The sequence below is a fragment of the Acanthaster planci genome, linkage group LG18, assembly GCF_054643075.1.
Source record: "Acanthaster planci isolate LZ-2023a linkage group LG18, COTS_SCS, whole genome shotgun sequence".
Taxonomy (NCBI): domain Eukaryota; kingdom Metazoa; phylum Echinodermata; class Asteroidea; order Valvatida; family Acanthasteridae; genus Acanthaster; species Acanthaster planci.
In genome coordinates this window covers 2,218,955-2,232,614 of record NC_141794.1, presented here as the reverse complement: position 1 = coordinate 2,232,614, position 13,660 = coordinate 2,218,955, and the positions used below count along the sequence as shown (strand labels likewise).

Genomic DNA, 13,660 nt, shown 5'->3' with positions numbered 1-13,660 from the left:
ATCACCAAAAGCAGGATTTTTTGTGTACAAACCAAAGTTGCATCATTTTACCGATTTATTTATTCAATTTCGTTTGTAAATTTATCGTTTAGATCGTTGAATTAGCGGTTATTTAGACGTTATTTTTTATATGATTCAAAATGAACTGGAAAAAATAGGCCGGAGTGAGACAGAAATTACGATAAAAATGACCATTAAGAATTTTTTTTCGTGAATAACCATGCTCTAAACGGGAAATCTAACTCTTGGAGGCGCACTATTGTGAATCGCCCGTGTTGACAGAGCACAGCTGTGCGTTCGCGTGGGCGAAATAGCAGAGATGGGCGAGGTGGTGAACGGGCGAAGTGAAAAGCGGCGGAGGCGTCATTCGTCATGCTCTCTGTCCGCTGACAACGGCTGGCATTGCATTTGGAGTTTTGTTTACGGTGTGTGGCTTTCCTGAGGTGTTCAGTAGACCACGGGCCCCCCTCCATAATAAGGTGCACCTGCAAACAAAGATTTACGTCATCAGTACATTGGCATATTGCCATGGTCACTAGACGGACGCTCCAGTGCCCAGCCTGAGAAAACAACCCCATCCCATGTAGCATTTGCATTTGCATGCATCTCCCTATAATGCTCACAGTCAACTGCTCTTACGTGAACTAAAGTACTTAAGCGTCATAAATTTGAATAAATATCAACAAGAATTATTTATGCACAAGTTTTTGAACAATTTATTTCCGAGTGCCAACTCAGATACGTTTACGGGTACATATGCTATAATACTCGCGCGTCCACTGGCCTACACTTCCCATGTACCTCAACATAGAAAATCCACTTTTCGAAACACTGTCAAATATTCCAGTCCTAAACTATGGAAGAGCTTACCGATTTCTCTCCGATGTTTAAGGTCTTATAAAGCTTTTAAGCAGAAACTTATATTGTATCTTATGCAATAGATTTCATGCGTCCTATTCTCCAGGGTCCTAGTTTGATGTGTGATTAAGTGTAACCCCTTCCCGTAGCACTTTCATTTATCACTATTTTTATTTGATGCTCATTTTGTATATGTAATGTTTTCTCTGTTTGTATTTTGTTGTGTCTTTTGTATTCTCTTGTTTGTTTCTTGTAATGGCATGCCTGACACAAGCTTTGCATTTTATAATATGGTTTTTGCCACCTCTATTGGCCTATTTATCTCATACGTTGTTAGTACCTGCGTATTTTGCCATGAGGAGGAAGTAAATGTAATGTAATGTCATGTCATGTCATTTGGAACACTATGGGTGCGTTCGATTAGGTTACACGTGTAGGTCAAACTTACACGAGAGCGTTGGTTTAGCCATCACGTGATCTTTATGCCTGCCCCAGGGCCTGGTGCATGGTGTCAGCCACCACTACCCCACTGGCGAGCGGGTCTCTGGAGGCTGCCCGAGTGTGATGACATCACTGATGGACCGTTCGAGCATGGACATCAAAGAACGAACGTGGCAGGGACTTGACCTTTTTCCCAGCATGCCTTCGATAAGCCTCATTTCGAGGCTTCCCTTGGTGTAACACTGGTGTATTCAGGGAAGTTAATCGAACGCACCCAATAATTCCATTGACAAAACCAAGTGAACAACCAAACTGACATTTGAATTTTCCCTGGCGGGGAAGAAACATTACTTGTTCGTCGTCCCACTAGCATGGACTACAATGACATGATACACAACCCTTTGAAGGAGTCAACGTAAGAAATCGTTATCTTTAATATCATACAAAATCACAAGAACATTAACACAAAATTACATTTTCTTCACCTATTCTTTCATATCACTCCCCGATATGGACGTTCGCACAGCAAACGGTCGTTCAGGTAGTCGTATCCATGCAAGTTTGGGGACCATGGAGGCGAAATGGAATTTTTTTCTAAAATGATTTGTTCCACTGTTTTTTATTAGTAAATGAATCCTCATTACCCAACCCCCGGAAGGTAATAGCCCCTTTCTGAAGATGTGCCGCTTTCAATTCCCTAAAAAAATCCTCCCGCTGGGCAGCCCACTGTGTTTTTGGGGGTGGTTATAAGCGAATGAATTATTCATTACACCCCGAATTTCCACTCCAGCCCAAGAATCAACCACGGCACCCACCCCATCCAAACCACCCTCATTACTTACATTACAATCTGTGAATTCACAGAACTTTGTACACGTTTTAGAGTTGTACACCGTAACTACATATGGGCTAATCTGATTCGACGTCATAACTGCGGTGGCACCGCACTCACACGCACATGTTTCAGCTTGAGGTGAGCGTGCATTTAGCAAATCACAACATCCTATTAATCAAAGAGGCGTGGAACGCGCGTGCACCACCTGTCCAGGAGCAGTGCACCACCGCAGTAATGGCTTCTAATTCTGGTTGTCGAATTACAGTATAGATTTTCACAAGTTAATGGCAACACGTTATCGAGATAAACAAGATTTTAACTGTTGCGCGATTCCTACTTCGGAAATATTTCTAGCAACCCCAGAAAAGCTACAAAGAACAAGCCAACGGACCATGTTTTGGTCCACTCAACAGTACCCTTTTAACAACGAAAAGTCAATGTCTTGAAGAGCGTCACTTTGGGAGCAATTTGCACCGACAAAGCACGTTCTATAAAATTTACTATATACATGTACATGTATTTGAAAAGTACCTTAGATTCTTCTCTGTAAAAATAAAAAAATATTTTTTATAAGTGCATTGCATTGAGTAAGCGTTATATTGAAAAAAAGGCACATTGTCTCCGTAGTCGCTAAGCTTTACATCATACGATGCATTCTTTCTTGTTGGTGTTGATATTCAAAAGTGATGTCTGTGTACACCGATTACAAATGCGGCGCAGATTTTTGATTGAAATAACTAGACGGGGTGCTCCTCTGTGTGTGCGGCATCGCTCGTTGGGGGCAGACTTTCCCAGCCAGCATCCCCTACGTGTAAGGAGGAGTAGGCCGGTGGGGGCGCTATTGCCTCCCCGACGATCTCGGCATAGGTTGGCGGCGGGTACAGCTGCGATTGGTCGATATCGTCTCCAGGGTTCCCCTCCCGCTGGTTTCTCTCTACGCTCCTGGTTCTCCGTCGTACGGTGTGTTTCTCGTTGCGCCGGCTCAGCAAGTACTGCAGGCAGCGCAGACTGTTGATAAAGGCGCACAGGAGAACCAAGATGCCGCCCAGTACGCTAATGACTATCACGAAGTAGTGTGTGAACCCTTTAAACAGATAAATGGGATTTCAAACCGAAGATGAACAGAACATCTAAAGCTACAAAAGCTCTGGAATGAGGGTGATCAGCAAACAGCCAATTAAAGTCAAGTTTGAAAGTACTACAATATTGTTTCACATAACTATGTTGAATTGTATGATCCGCGAGAACAGACTTGATGCAAGACTATATCCCCCTTCACTTCCGAGGGGATGGGCAAATAAGTTTCTAACTGAACTCGGTACATCATGACGTATGAGTCAAGAGCATGACTTTGCGCCAAAAAGAATTATAGACGTCTTTCAAAACTGTTCGTCATACCTGGTGATGCCGCGGGACGTCCCGAGTTGTTGTTTGTGGACCTATGCGGGGATCTACGTCTACCTATGGGGAAAGAAAGGATTGTGCTTAGCTTAAAAATGGATCGGCAAAACTGATTTTGTACCCATCCTAAATTCCCATTTCGTATGGGTATCGATTCATTATCTGCTATTTTCATATACGACATCATTTCAAAGCATGGTTTTTTTTAACATAGCCTACATGTATTTTGAATTGCGTAAAAAAGAGCAAAGGCTGACCTGAGAGAGGAAATGCCAAAAATAACTCAAGAGAAGCGGTGGACCTCATTTTCCTGAACAACAGTCCGGCTGAGTGCTGTAATTTTTTCAATCTCTTAAGCATACCACTGGCGTAACCATTCAAGTGTTTGTTTGAAAATCCTCCAATCTCATTTTAACAAGACGCCCACTGACAACCCTTGAGCTTCAAAATGGATTTTAACTCACACACACAAAATGAAATGGGTTCTTTTAATGAAGCATGGAAACATCTAATTGTACGGGTCAAAAACACGGATACTCCTTTGGCAGATCTTAACATACATGCTTCAATGTATAAAAAAGGGTTACTCAGCCCAGGAAAAAATATCTTATCCTGGACAATTTATTCTTGATTCACTCAGTTCTTTATGTTTTAACATTTTAATGCAAAAATTAATGTTGTCGGTGTATGGATCTCTCTCTAACAGCGGCCTAGCTTATGCTTCAAACTTGCGGGGCTGGTTTCATCGGCACCGCGCCATTTCTCCCGTTCACCAGGAAGAGACTGAAGCATGAAACTTACGTGCATCTGCCGTTGGAAAGTGCATTAGCAGACAAATACACAGCACGAGAACCAACAGGATCCCCCTCTTCAGAGTTACCGACTCCATGGCTGAAGTTCTCGAGCCTTATTCTTCCAACTACTCTTGCCTCGCTCTGTGCTCAACCCAGCTTCACTTTCGCATTGTCATGAAGGTCTTTGTTACGGAAACGTACATAGGCGCGACCTTCTTGCAGATAAGCTGACTGTGCGCGGCAACACACGACAGACAGTGACACCAGTGACTTTGCAGAAATGGCCTTTGCATAGGCCCTACTAAAGGCCATAGTTATGTAGCTGCCTTGTTTCCGGGTGGTTCGCTTACACAACTTGTTCGGATGACCTTTTTTTAGGAGGGACAACAAACTACGCCTGACAATCAAACTGAAGTGCTTGCTCATGCGTGGTAAACGACAACGGCTCTCTGTGCAAGCCTGCGATATCCCTCACTTCGTGTCCTTACATTTTACATGTATTTGCGGCTTAAAAGTTAAGCACTAATTCAAATTATCCTAGTCTTCTTTGACAATCTTTGTAAATTCTATTACCGGAGCTTGCCTTTGCAAAGACACACTGACAAACCCACTGTATTTTCTGTCGGTTGTCATATCATTAAGCGCGGAATCTTATGCGCATGCGCAATAGACTTGCAGGGTATTGCGATAGTTCATGTTTGCGACTGAAAATCTCTGCCGAGATGTATGGCGATGACGGTGACGTCACAGCAAAATCAAATCTTTGAGCACAAAGCTTGCTATACCGGTATATAAAATACCTGAAAACTTTCCTCAAACGTCAGATAATTTTGTTACCATTTTATTTTCAAATGGATACCACGTCGCGCCAAAATAAACTGCACAACCGACTGGGCGAGTTTATGACACGACTTCAAAGACCTATTTCTATCCATGCCTTATCACGCAGGAAATACACCGCTGCAATACATTTCCGTTTAGTCACCGACGCAAAACTGAAATAGAGTAAGCCCAATCTGCACCTGATGATTGGGCAGGTTTCAGATTTGAAGCTCCTGTGCCTCAAATTTGAAACAACTTTCAAGGTTTGTCGAAGGATTGGCGAGAGATATGTTTCCCTGTCGATGTCGATCCCACAGACTTGGTCAAGTTTATCTTGTGTTTGCATTATCAAACGTGGGATGTTTATTTTTCCTCGTTGTGTATTGACACACGGCTCGAGTTTTAAACTGGTTTAAATTTTAAACACAAGGATGGTTTAATGGATTTACGATAATAATATTTCCGATATTAGGACACAGATTCTTCTCACGATCGTTCTTGCAAGTGATGTTAGGGGGTTCAGGTTTTCTCAGATTCAGTTTCTAGGGTATACTATACGTCAGATGTACCTCCATCATTGTCACTGAAACAATGTACAGAGAGAAATTGGCACGCGGTGATTGCATTACTTGTTGAAGAAACGAAGCTTCTGATTGGACAAAGAGTTGAAAGGTCTGTCGCCCGCTCCAATTGGTCAGAAGAGAATTTTCCCTGCCCGTACAGTAACATGTTGTTGGGCATTCGTATCAGGTCGCCGCTTGAATTACTCGAGGAAAAAACTCTGCGTAAATGTTCCCATGCTGATTGGCATTGGAAAATACAAATAAAGACATCAGTGCCAAGACCAGTGTACAGCTTTCAGGAATATGTTGGTAGAAAGTTACACGATGTAACCCACAGCTTTGTGAGGTTCTTTTCTTTGGGGGTCTGATTTAGCTATGCGTTATTCCTACAAGTCTATAAATAACATGCAGGCATAATTATTTCCCCGTTCTCTTTGACAATGACCGTCAGTCACTGAAAATGTTGTTTATGCCTCATTGCCTCAAATCGTTCATTCGAAGGCTAGAGGAAAACATCCGTGCTTCCCCTCCTCGTCATTTCCTCACTTGTTGCTTGGACATGTGGTGTGGCATCGATGACAACATCATAGAACTCATCGTCATCGTCGTCATCGTCATTTATTAGTGGCTCATCCTGAGGGTTGTCAATGACTACTGACTCACTGGCCCCGTGGTCTTGTGGTCGGTCGCCGCGACCAGTATTGGTGGGAGTCGATACTGCTGCCGTGTTGCAATCCATTACTTCGACGCTGTCCGATACTGTCGCTGCCGGCGTGGCCTCGGTCTCGTTCGCACTGGTGGTATCGATGATAGCCACAGACTGTTCAGGGCTCTCCATGTTTAAGGCGGTCGTCGAACTGCTTAAGGCCGCTGTCGAGCTACAAGCTTCCTCGTACGACGGCGGCGGCGGCCTGTCAGCGAAAGACACGTACGGGGGCACCTTCTGCCCGTGGTAATGAACTACCGAGGACGATGATAGGATACACTGGCTCCCGGATGGCTCGCTGTTGTCGTTGGTGGCGCGCTGGCAGGTCAACCTCCTGGTGGCCTCCCAATTACGCGTGTGCCGAGTGTTCCGGAACGGTGTCATAGGAGAGTTTGGGTTGTAAGGGCTCCGCGCCGGCAGAATTCCCGGGCACTGATCGTCACATTTCTGGATGCATCTGTAAAGCCACGAGCAGCAAGCGATCAGGAACAGAACGAAGAAGATGGCAAGAATCCAAGGAATAAACTCGGATAAATCTGTGGAGAAACAGCGTTAGAAATATCATCAGATCATCAGTGAACTCAATTTACGATCAGAAATATCAATCATGAAACAAATCATATGACTAGGTGCTTATGAATGATTATAAAGATAAACAGAGAAATTGACTGTAGCGGGATTCGAACCTGCGGCCTCTGGAATACCGTACCAGTGCTCTACCAACTGAGCCACCCAACCCTATGTTGGTAGCTCTTCCCATTTGTCAATATCTCTCGATATCAAATATCATCAATACTTTTACCTTAGACTTCTAGCGATAGAACGGGCTCCCCAACCAATTCACAAATCAGCTAAATTTTACACACCAAGGAATATCAACTTCTAGGATTAACTTCTCCGAATGTGTAACTTGAAAGACTAAATTAGTACCTACCATTCGTCATTTCTGTACAGTTACCTAATACATCGACAGCTCAGAAAAAAATCCTTGTTCGGGGATCGACGTTATAATAGGAGGTATCACAACTGGGTAACTTAAGCCAAAATAGTGTGTATAAATTTATTTCAATGATTAAAAAAAGTGTGCCCTGTCTGGTGCCCGAGCGGATGAATAATGCTGTGGGAATAACAAGCGTAGGATAACAGGCTGGCCCCGCCATGACGTCATATCTGGTCATGTGGCTCAGGGCGATGCGTCATTTCAAAATTAGACATCACACATGCGTACAACCTTGTCCGTACATCGATCATGTCTGTCTCTTCCCAGATAACTATGTGTGTCGAAGAGCCGGCACACAGAGCGGACTTGTATCTCTAACTTCAAGACTTTTGTACATACTATGCCACGGCATTTTTTCAGTTGAGCGACCAAGCCATCGGTTGCCAAAACAACGTCCTTTCCCGAATTCGCCTGGTCTGCACCCAGTCGTTGGTCTCGGTGTAACTTCTTAAGTTGCTGCCGAAACAAAAGAAAAAGGAGTCACGGTATGGAGGTCTCAGAAGATTCCAATATTTCTTATTACAGTATTTGAGAATCATTTGCGTTTGCAAGAGACCCCCCCGTGTGAAGAGCATATTTGCATCGAAATCATTAAAACTTACTTTCCCGACGGTGTTATCACGAAGACCTTCAAGCACGTCACCACCAATCTATTCAAATGTATCGATCAGAACATATCTCAGAGAAGTTAGAAGTTAGTTTACCCATCTGAGAGACAAAAATGCAAGTTAGTCTTCGCACGCCTAAACTCCAGTCAACACCAATTGTGCCTGTTTCAGTGGTTCGCTTCCGTGCCCTTTAAAGCTGATGTGTGGACTTTAATTAACCTGAGTTTTAAGAAGATGGGTGAATTACTTACCCCTGAACTTAACCTGAGCGCAGACCTTCCTAATGGAATCGTGCGAAACTGTGTGGAAGGGAGAGGGTTGATATAGCTGAGATGTCTCGCGATGGTTCTTCCCTCGTCGTGTTGATTTCAGGGCTTCAAAAAGTGGCCTGTTCGTCTCCTATAGTTCCAATTCAGAATCCATTGAAGACAATCCAGAGTTCAGGAAGCAATGAATTTCCTCATCTCAACCGAGGAACACTTTTAGAAATAAGGCGTCCCTTCAAACCAAGTATCCCTTCGATCGGATGACCATGGCGACATTATGTATTTCAATAGGTTTTCCCCTTTAGACGTCGTTTACTCTTTAAACACTGTCGCGGACAAAAAGTTCCACGGCCCTTTCTTTTGATATATTTGACAGTCTTGGAAACTGGGATTTGTAGCATGGAATCCAAACTTTTTTGCAAACTTCACAGTTATTATGACGCGTATTTGCTTCACGGTATAGATTGGTTCACCAGGCTAGGCGATACAGTCACGAGCACAGGTTTGTCTGTTAGTCATGCTTTAGCCTTGTTGTTTGGTCCCCCAACACGGCTGGACAGCAGTGATTACGTACGTGACTGAATCCAAGCTAGGGACCTCTCTGTGCCATGACACTAGGGGAGGGGTAATTTTCTGTGGGAAATATCTAAAGCACCTTAATAAATTTCCCTTCCGGCTTCTGAAGCGTCTATGCCACCCGTTAATAAACTTGTCCACAGTCCTTTGACGTTCGGCTGTGATATAAGCATCAGTGCACTTCAATAACATAACATCGTTCAATACTTTATTGAACGCTGTATCATTTGAATAAAAAACTTACAGATTATTAAAAAAAATTATACACGTTCACATCATTATAACCACAAAATAAACACCTCCATATAATTTATCCTGTCAGAGAACGAAAAGAGTTTAACTCTTGAACCTCAGTATAGTTTGCAAAATCAAGTTGAGAAAAAAATGAATGGCTTAATTTAACAGGCTGTCTTCAAACGAGCTGGATAGCTATATAATTTACTCAAAGTGTCTAAACCTAGGATGGAACATAGTATGCACGTTGGGTTATCTGCCTCGAGCAGAAGCTCACCCTCATCGGTTGAAAAGAGCCATACTGGTCGGGAGTGTTCATTTGGGTGGTAGCGACGCGACGGTACGCGTGCATTTCATTGTCGGTCGTGAACCAGCGAAGTTCAGTTCGGACCGAAGGAGCCTCTGTTGCTAAGAAAATTGCGCCCTCTGTTGGTCCAGCTCGAGGCTCATAAGCCGCACCAACCCACTTTTTTCCATTTATGAACAGTCCTTCAGCGACAGTTGATAAAAATGTGGAAAGAGAAGGACAAGCCATTATTCGTCAGGCAAAAAGGTAATCATGTCTTTTGTTTGGTTTGCTTCTTCGTTTTGTTTTGTTTTGCTTTTAAATTTTCTGACAAGTAGAAAGTAGCGCAGTTATACGCGTAGCGGCGCAAGATGGGTAATTCGGCCATAAAGGTGTTATCACCATTGGCGCCAGTCGAGTGTGAACGTTCATTGTGTGCGTGCCTGTCGCGGCGCCTGCACCTGCGCATTAACATGCACTGCGCAGTCGTAGTCCAACTAGAATGGCGCCCATGTGATAACAACGTTTTACGTGTGCAGACCACTAATTCAAGTGAGAATTTCTGACCAGCTCATCAGCATTAAAAGTGCCCCCACAGTATCTTTTGAAAAAGGAGATTGTTTGGCCCCCAAAATGGTGAGATTGTGTAAATCGTTGCCAGAATCAACTCCCTGGGTCTTTGAGCTTTCATATGAAAGCAGAAGGGCTGAAAACTACGGTTGAAAAATGGCCCTAAGTGCCCGAGAAAGTTGAGGGTTGCCACTTGAAAAATGGCTGCAATCAGACTTCGGAAAAATCACTTTTTGGGGGGTGATTTTGTTTTGTGGGAATAATTAAAAATGTAATTGGTTAACCCACAAAAAATTGAAAAGAAATTGAAAGATAAGTGACCAGACAAGAATTTCATTTGTGTTTCAGAAATCTCAGGGATGTTGGCGTGCATGCTATTGGGCCCTGAACGGTGCTGATTTTACACTGTTTTCAATGGGGCTTGAATTAGTGGACTGGACCCTTACGCGTATTCATGGTGAAGTTCCCCATCTTGCGCCGCTAGGCGGCGCTATACGATCTTTGGTTATACGGTGGCAGCATGCTCAAGCATTGCGTGTAGTCTTTAAGTCGAGTCGTGCGGTACGTATTTTGTTGTCACAACGCTACAAGTATACAAAACACACAGAATAATACACAAGTGTTCAAAGATCTCGTTTATTAAAACATTAAATAATAATATGCTTCCTCTAAATACTACCATTATAGTTTCGCTTTATTAAATTATACTATGGGAGACAAGCGTATAAAATATGTGACCCACTCTATGAAAACGAGTCTTAAATCGCCAGAACCATTTTGGAGTAAAAAGTCCTTTAGAATAATTTTGCAAAGTGTAAACCAATAGGAACCCACAGCATTTGTCACCATGGAGTATCCACTTTCATCAGGATGCCAAACTGAGTGATACCTCTAAACAAAAACTCATTTTGCTCTTTCCAGTACAAATAAAAGCTCAAAAGTGGCGGCTTATGACTTATTTTCACTGAGTGGGTAAACATATGTGTTTCACACTATGTACACATCTTCCCCTCACAGTTTATGTTTCTCAGATAATCAGTCATTATCTAAATGCGGTACAGCATGTATTTATTTATTTATTTAATTAACGTTAGCAAGCGATGACCGCAAGTTAAGTGCCACAGAGAGGCCTTGTTCGCAGTGCATTGTGGGAAAACAGTCACCAAAACCCTACTCGCCATTTGCGCTGCGTGTAGTAGCGCAGGAAACTTGAATCGTTCCTATGTAATGCTTGTCTGGGTTGAAGATTCGAAAGTGGTTTTTGAGTATCGGTGTTAATCATTCAAGATGATTTTAAACCTGTTTTTAATTTTTTTTGGTGAGGCAAAGAATTCTCCGACCAATCAAGTATGTCCTCAAGGTGTCGTCTGACCTCAAATGTAAGTCGCAGCGATCTCGGTCATGATTTTTGTCGGCCGCAAGGTTGAAAAATGGTCTCTCTGTGTTAACCTCTTGGTGGCGCGCTGTTATAAATCGCCAGTATCGCGTATCATTCTCATAATATCCAGACAAACAAAATAAAGTGGTCGACATTATTGCGATTTTAACAACATCAGCAATAAACATAATAAATTTGCGCTCACATTCATTCAACTGAAGACTGCTTAAGGTTTTTTAAGCGCATTATGATTGATCAGGGGGGCAGAAACTGTACGAGATGCTATTAACAAGGTAATCTTGCGCCGTATGAGTTAGAGCCAGCGGCAAAATGCGAATGACCATAAGATTTTATTTTTATTTTTTTTTTGCATCGTTAAAAAGCCAATATCTAACGAGTTCATTGGTCTTGCCCCAACTAATCACTTGCCCACAGCAGATCTAAGCAAACGAAAATTAAGATGTTCAGCGCGGTAGGTTTGGATGATTCTACTGGTCAGCGACCTTAATGCCGTTAACATCGCCCGTATTGACTTTGAGAGTGTCCTCGTATGACGGTGGGGGCGCTGTTAGCACGTCTTTGTCCACTGAATCCGCGTTGTGAAATTGCAGAGGATGTGGTCGGTAGATTGGGTTCATCGACACTCGCGGAACTTCCATCTCAGCGGACCGCCTCTCGCGACAGAGCAGCCAGCAACGGACACAGATATAAAGCACTACAATGCCAAGGAGGCTGACGAAGACAATGAGGGCTATCTTCCACGCCTCAAGGCCTGTCAGATAGGATTCAAAAGAAAACCGAGAGGATAAAAGTCCAGGTGAACAACAGACCTCTTCACTTAAACATTCATAACTATGCACGCATGCGCGCAAATGATCTTGGCGGCAAGAAGTGTGAGCGGGCCATTGAAAATGCACAGGGGTGCGACTTCGATGATCAATTTGTCTCAAGTTTGTTCACTGAATGTTGTACAGTTTTTCTTCAGAAAATCCCATTAAATTGTTTTTGCCATATTAGTTTCTAATCTAAGTGGAATTTTTAGTGCTCTGTTGAACAATTTTTAAAGCGTAATTTTTCCTGTGTGCACGAGATCGTCGGGCCCCTTCCGTCATAAGTAGTATAAACTACATCGTTAGTATTCTTGGAGCCCGCTAACCTGTGCATCTTGTAAAAACCATATGCAGCAAGGTATGAGACGGAGATAACCCCCCCCCCCTGCTTTGTGTTGGTCATTGTCTCGCAGGAATCTGGGGAATTCCTTTCAGACATCTTGGGGGGATGTGTTAAGTAAGAATAGTCTGGAATGTGTATAGGGATTGGACATGTTGGGGGTACCCCTCAGTCTCATTTCTTGCTGGGTATAGTAAAAACATCTCCCTGCTAAAGATTGTACCGGCTTCCTTACCTTGATTGGATGAACTGGTGTAGACTGTTCTTGTGTAAGTTCGGCGCGTACCTCTGTAGCCCGTGCGGACTCTGATTCTTATAGCGTCTGAGTAGCAAAATAAATGTATATACAACAATGCTGAGAATTTCCTGTGCTGCATTTGAAACATGTGTCCATTTTACCCAGAATGTACAGTCGAAGAATTGTCGAAACACGCTTTTAAATCGACAGAATGGCTCTCGTGGAAATTTTGCGATCGTATAATAACATAGCACAACATTGTGACGACATTCAACTCACCTGTTGTCGGCAAATTGACAATAGCGATGAAGAGAAGCAGAATGACCAAGCGAAGACCACAAGCTAAGGCCATTTTGTTCAGTGATCCTTTACAGTTCCAATTGAAGTCGCTTTTAACAGAAGTCCAACTTTTTTAATGCGTCACCACGAAACGTCGACACCAACGAACGACGTTTAACTGTGCAGCAAAGTGACGCACTACGGAGACGTTGGTTCACGTGTGAAACTGCCGTTTGGTTGGTCAGGAACGAATTTGCAACGAAATTAATATTATTAGAGAGCAAGCTCTGAACCCAATGCTGCTCAGGTTCCAGAAAACTTTTTCTTTCCCTTCGAATCATGAAATAAGTCCCTTACGCTGCTACGATATTTGACTCGTGTTGGATCTGGTGACAGAAAGGATAACTACCGGTACCGGTAATAACTTCTCATCTGGACTCATCCGGACTTCTCATCTGTTGATTTGTTTTCCTGGTGAGGTCGTGCATGCAGGTACTTCCGCGTGCGTTATTTAATTAAAGCGAACTGTAGCCGTTTAGTGGGAAAATGGCGTCAACTTTGAGGTTGTCCACTCCGACACGGATATCCTTCAGGTAAGCTTCGAGTTCCGGAATTTTACTGGAGCAAAACAAAAC

At 43.2% G+C, this 13,660-nt stretch overlaps 3 protein-coding genes across 5 annotated transcripts; all 3 read right to left on the bottom strand.

Moving 5' to 3' along the window:
* Window positions 1-1,715: 1,715 nt before the first annotated feature.
* Window positions 1,716-4,681, bottom strand: LOC147796095 (uncharacterized). Its single transcript, XM_087148880.1, has 3 exons — window positions 4,337-4,681; window positions 3,533-3,595; window positions 1,716-3,218 (listed from the first exon to the last, which is right to left on the bottom strand). Exons 1-3 carry the CDS (start codon window positions 4,422-4,424, stop codon window positions 2,872-2,874), a joined length of 498 nt encoding a protein of 165 aa, XP_087005006.1. The 5' UTR covers window positions 4,425-4,681; the 3' UTR covers window positions 1,716-2,871.
* Window positions 4,682-5,562: 881 nt separating this feature from the next.
* LOC110980565 (uncharacterized) lies at window positions 5,563-8,813 on the bottom strand. Of its 3 annotated transcripts, XM_087148878.1 has the most exons (4): window positions 8,280-8,813; window positions 8,023-8,070; window positions 7,760-7,876; window positions 5,563-6,956 (listed from the first exon to the last, which is right to left on the bottom strand). In XM_087148878.1, exons 3-4 carry the CDS (start codon window positions 7,770-7,772, stop codon window positions 6,217-6,219), a joined length of 753 nt encoding a protein of 250 aa, XP_087005004.1. In that variant the 5' UTR covers window positions 7,773-7,876; window positions 8,023-8,070; window positions 8,280-8,813; the 3' UTR covers window positions 5,563-6,216. The 3 variants fall into 3 exon arrangements, with proteins under 3 accessions (XP_087005004.1, XP_022093081.1, XP_022093073.1); XM_022237389.2 differs by lacking the exon at window positions 8,023-8,070; XM_022237381.2 differs by lacking the exons at window positions 7,760-7,876; window positions 8,023-8,070; window positions 8,280-8,813 and adding an exon at window positions 7,355-7,707.
* Window positions 8,814-10,580: 1,767 nt separating this feature from the next.
* On the bottom strand, window positions 10,581-13,539 carry LOC110979913 (uncharacterized). The gene is made up of 3 exons (XM_022236089.2): window positions 13,026-13,539; window positions 12,744-12,830; window positions 10,581-12,110 (listed from the first exon to the last, which is right to left on the bottom strand). Exons 1-3 carry the CDS (start codon window positions 13,096-13,098, stop codon window positions 11,827-11,829), a joined length of 444 nt encoding a protein of 147 aa, XP_022091781.2. The 5' UTR covers window positions 13,099-13,539; the 3' UTR covers window positions 10,581-11,826.
* Between the last annotated feature and the right edge of the window lie 121 nt (window positions 13,540-13,660).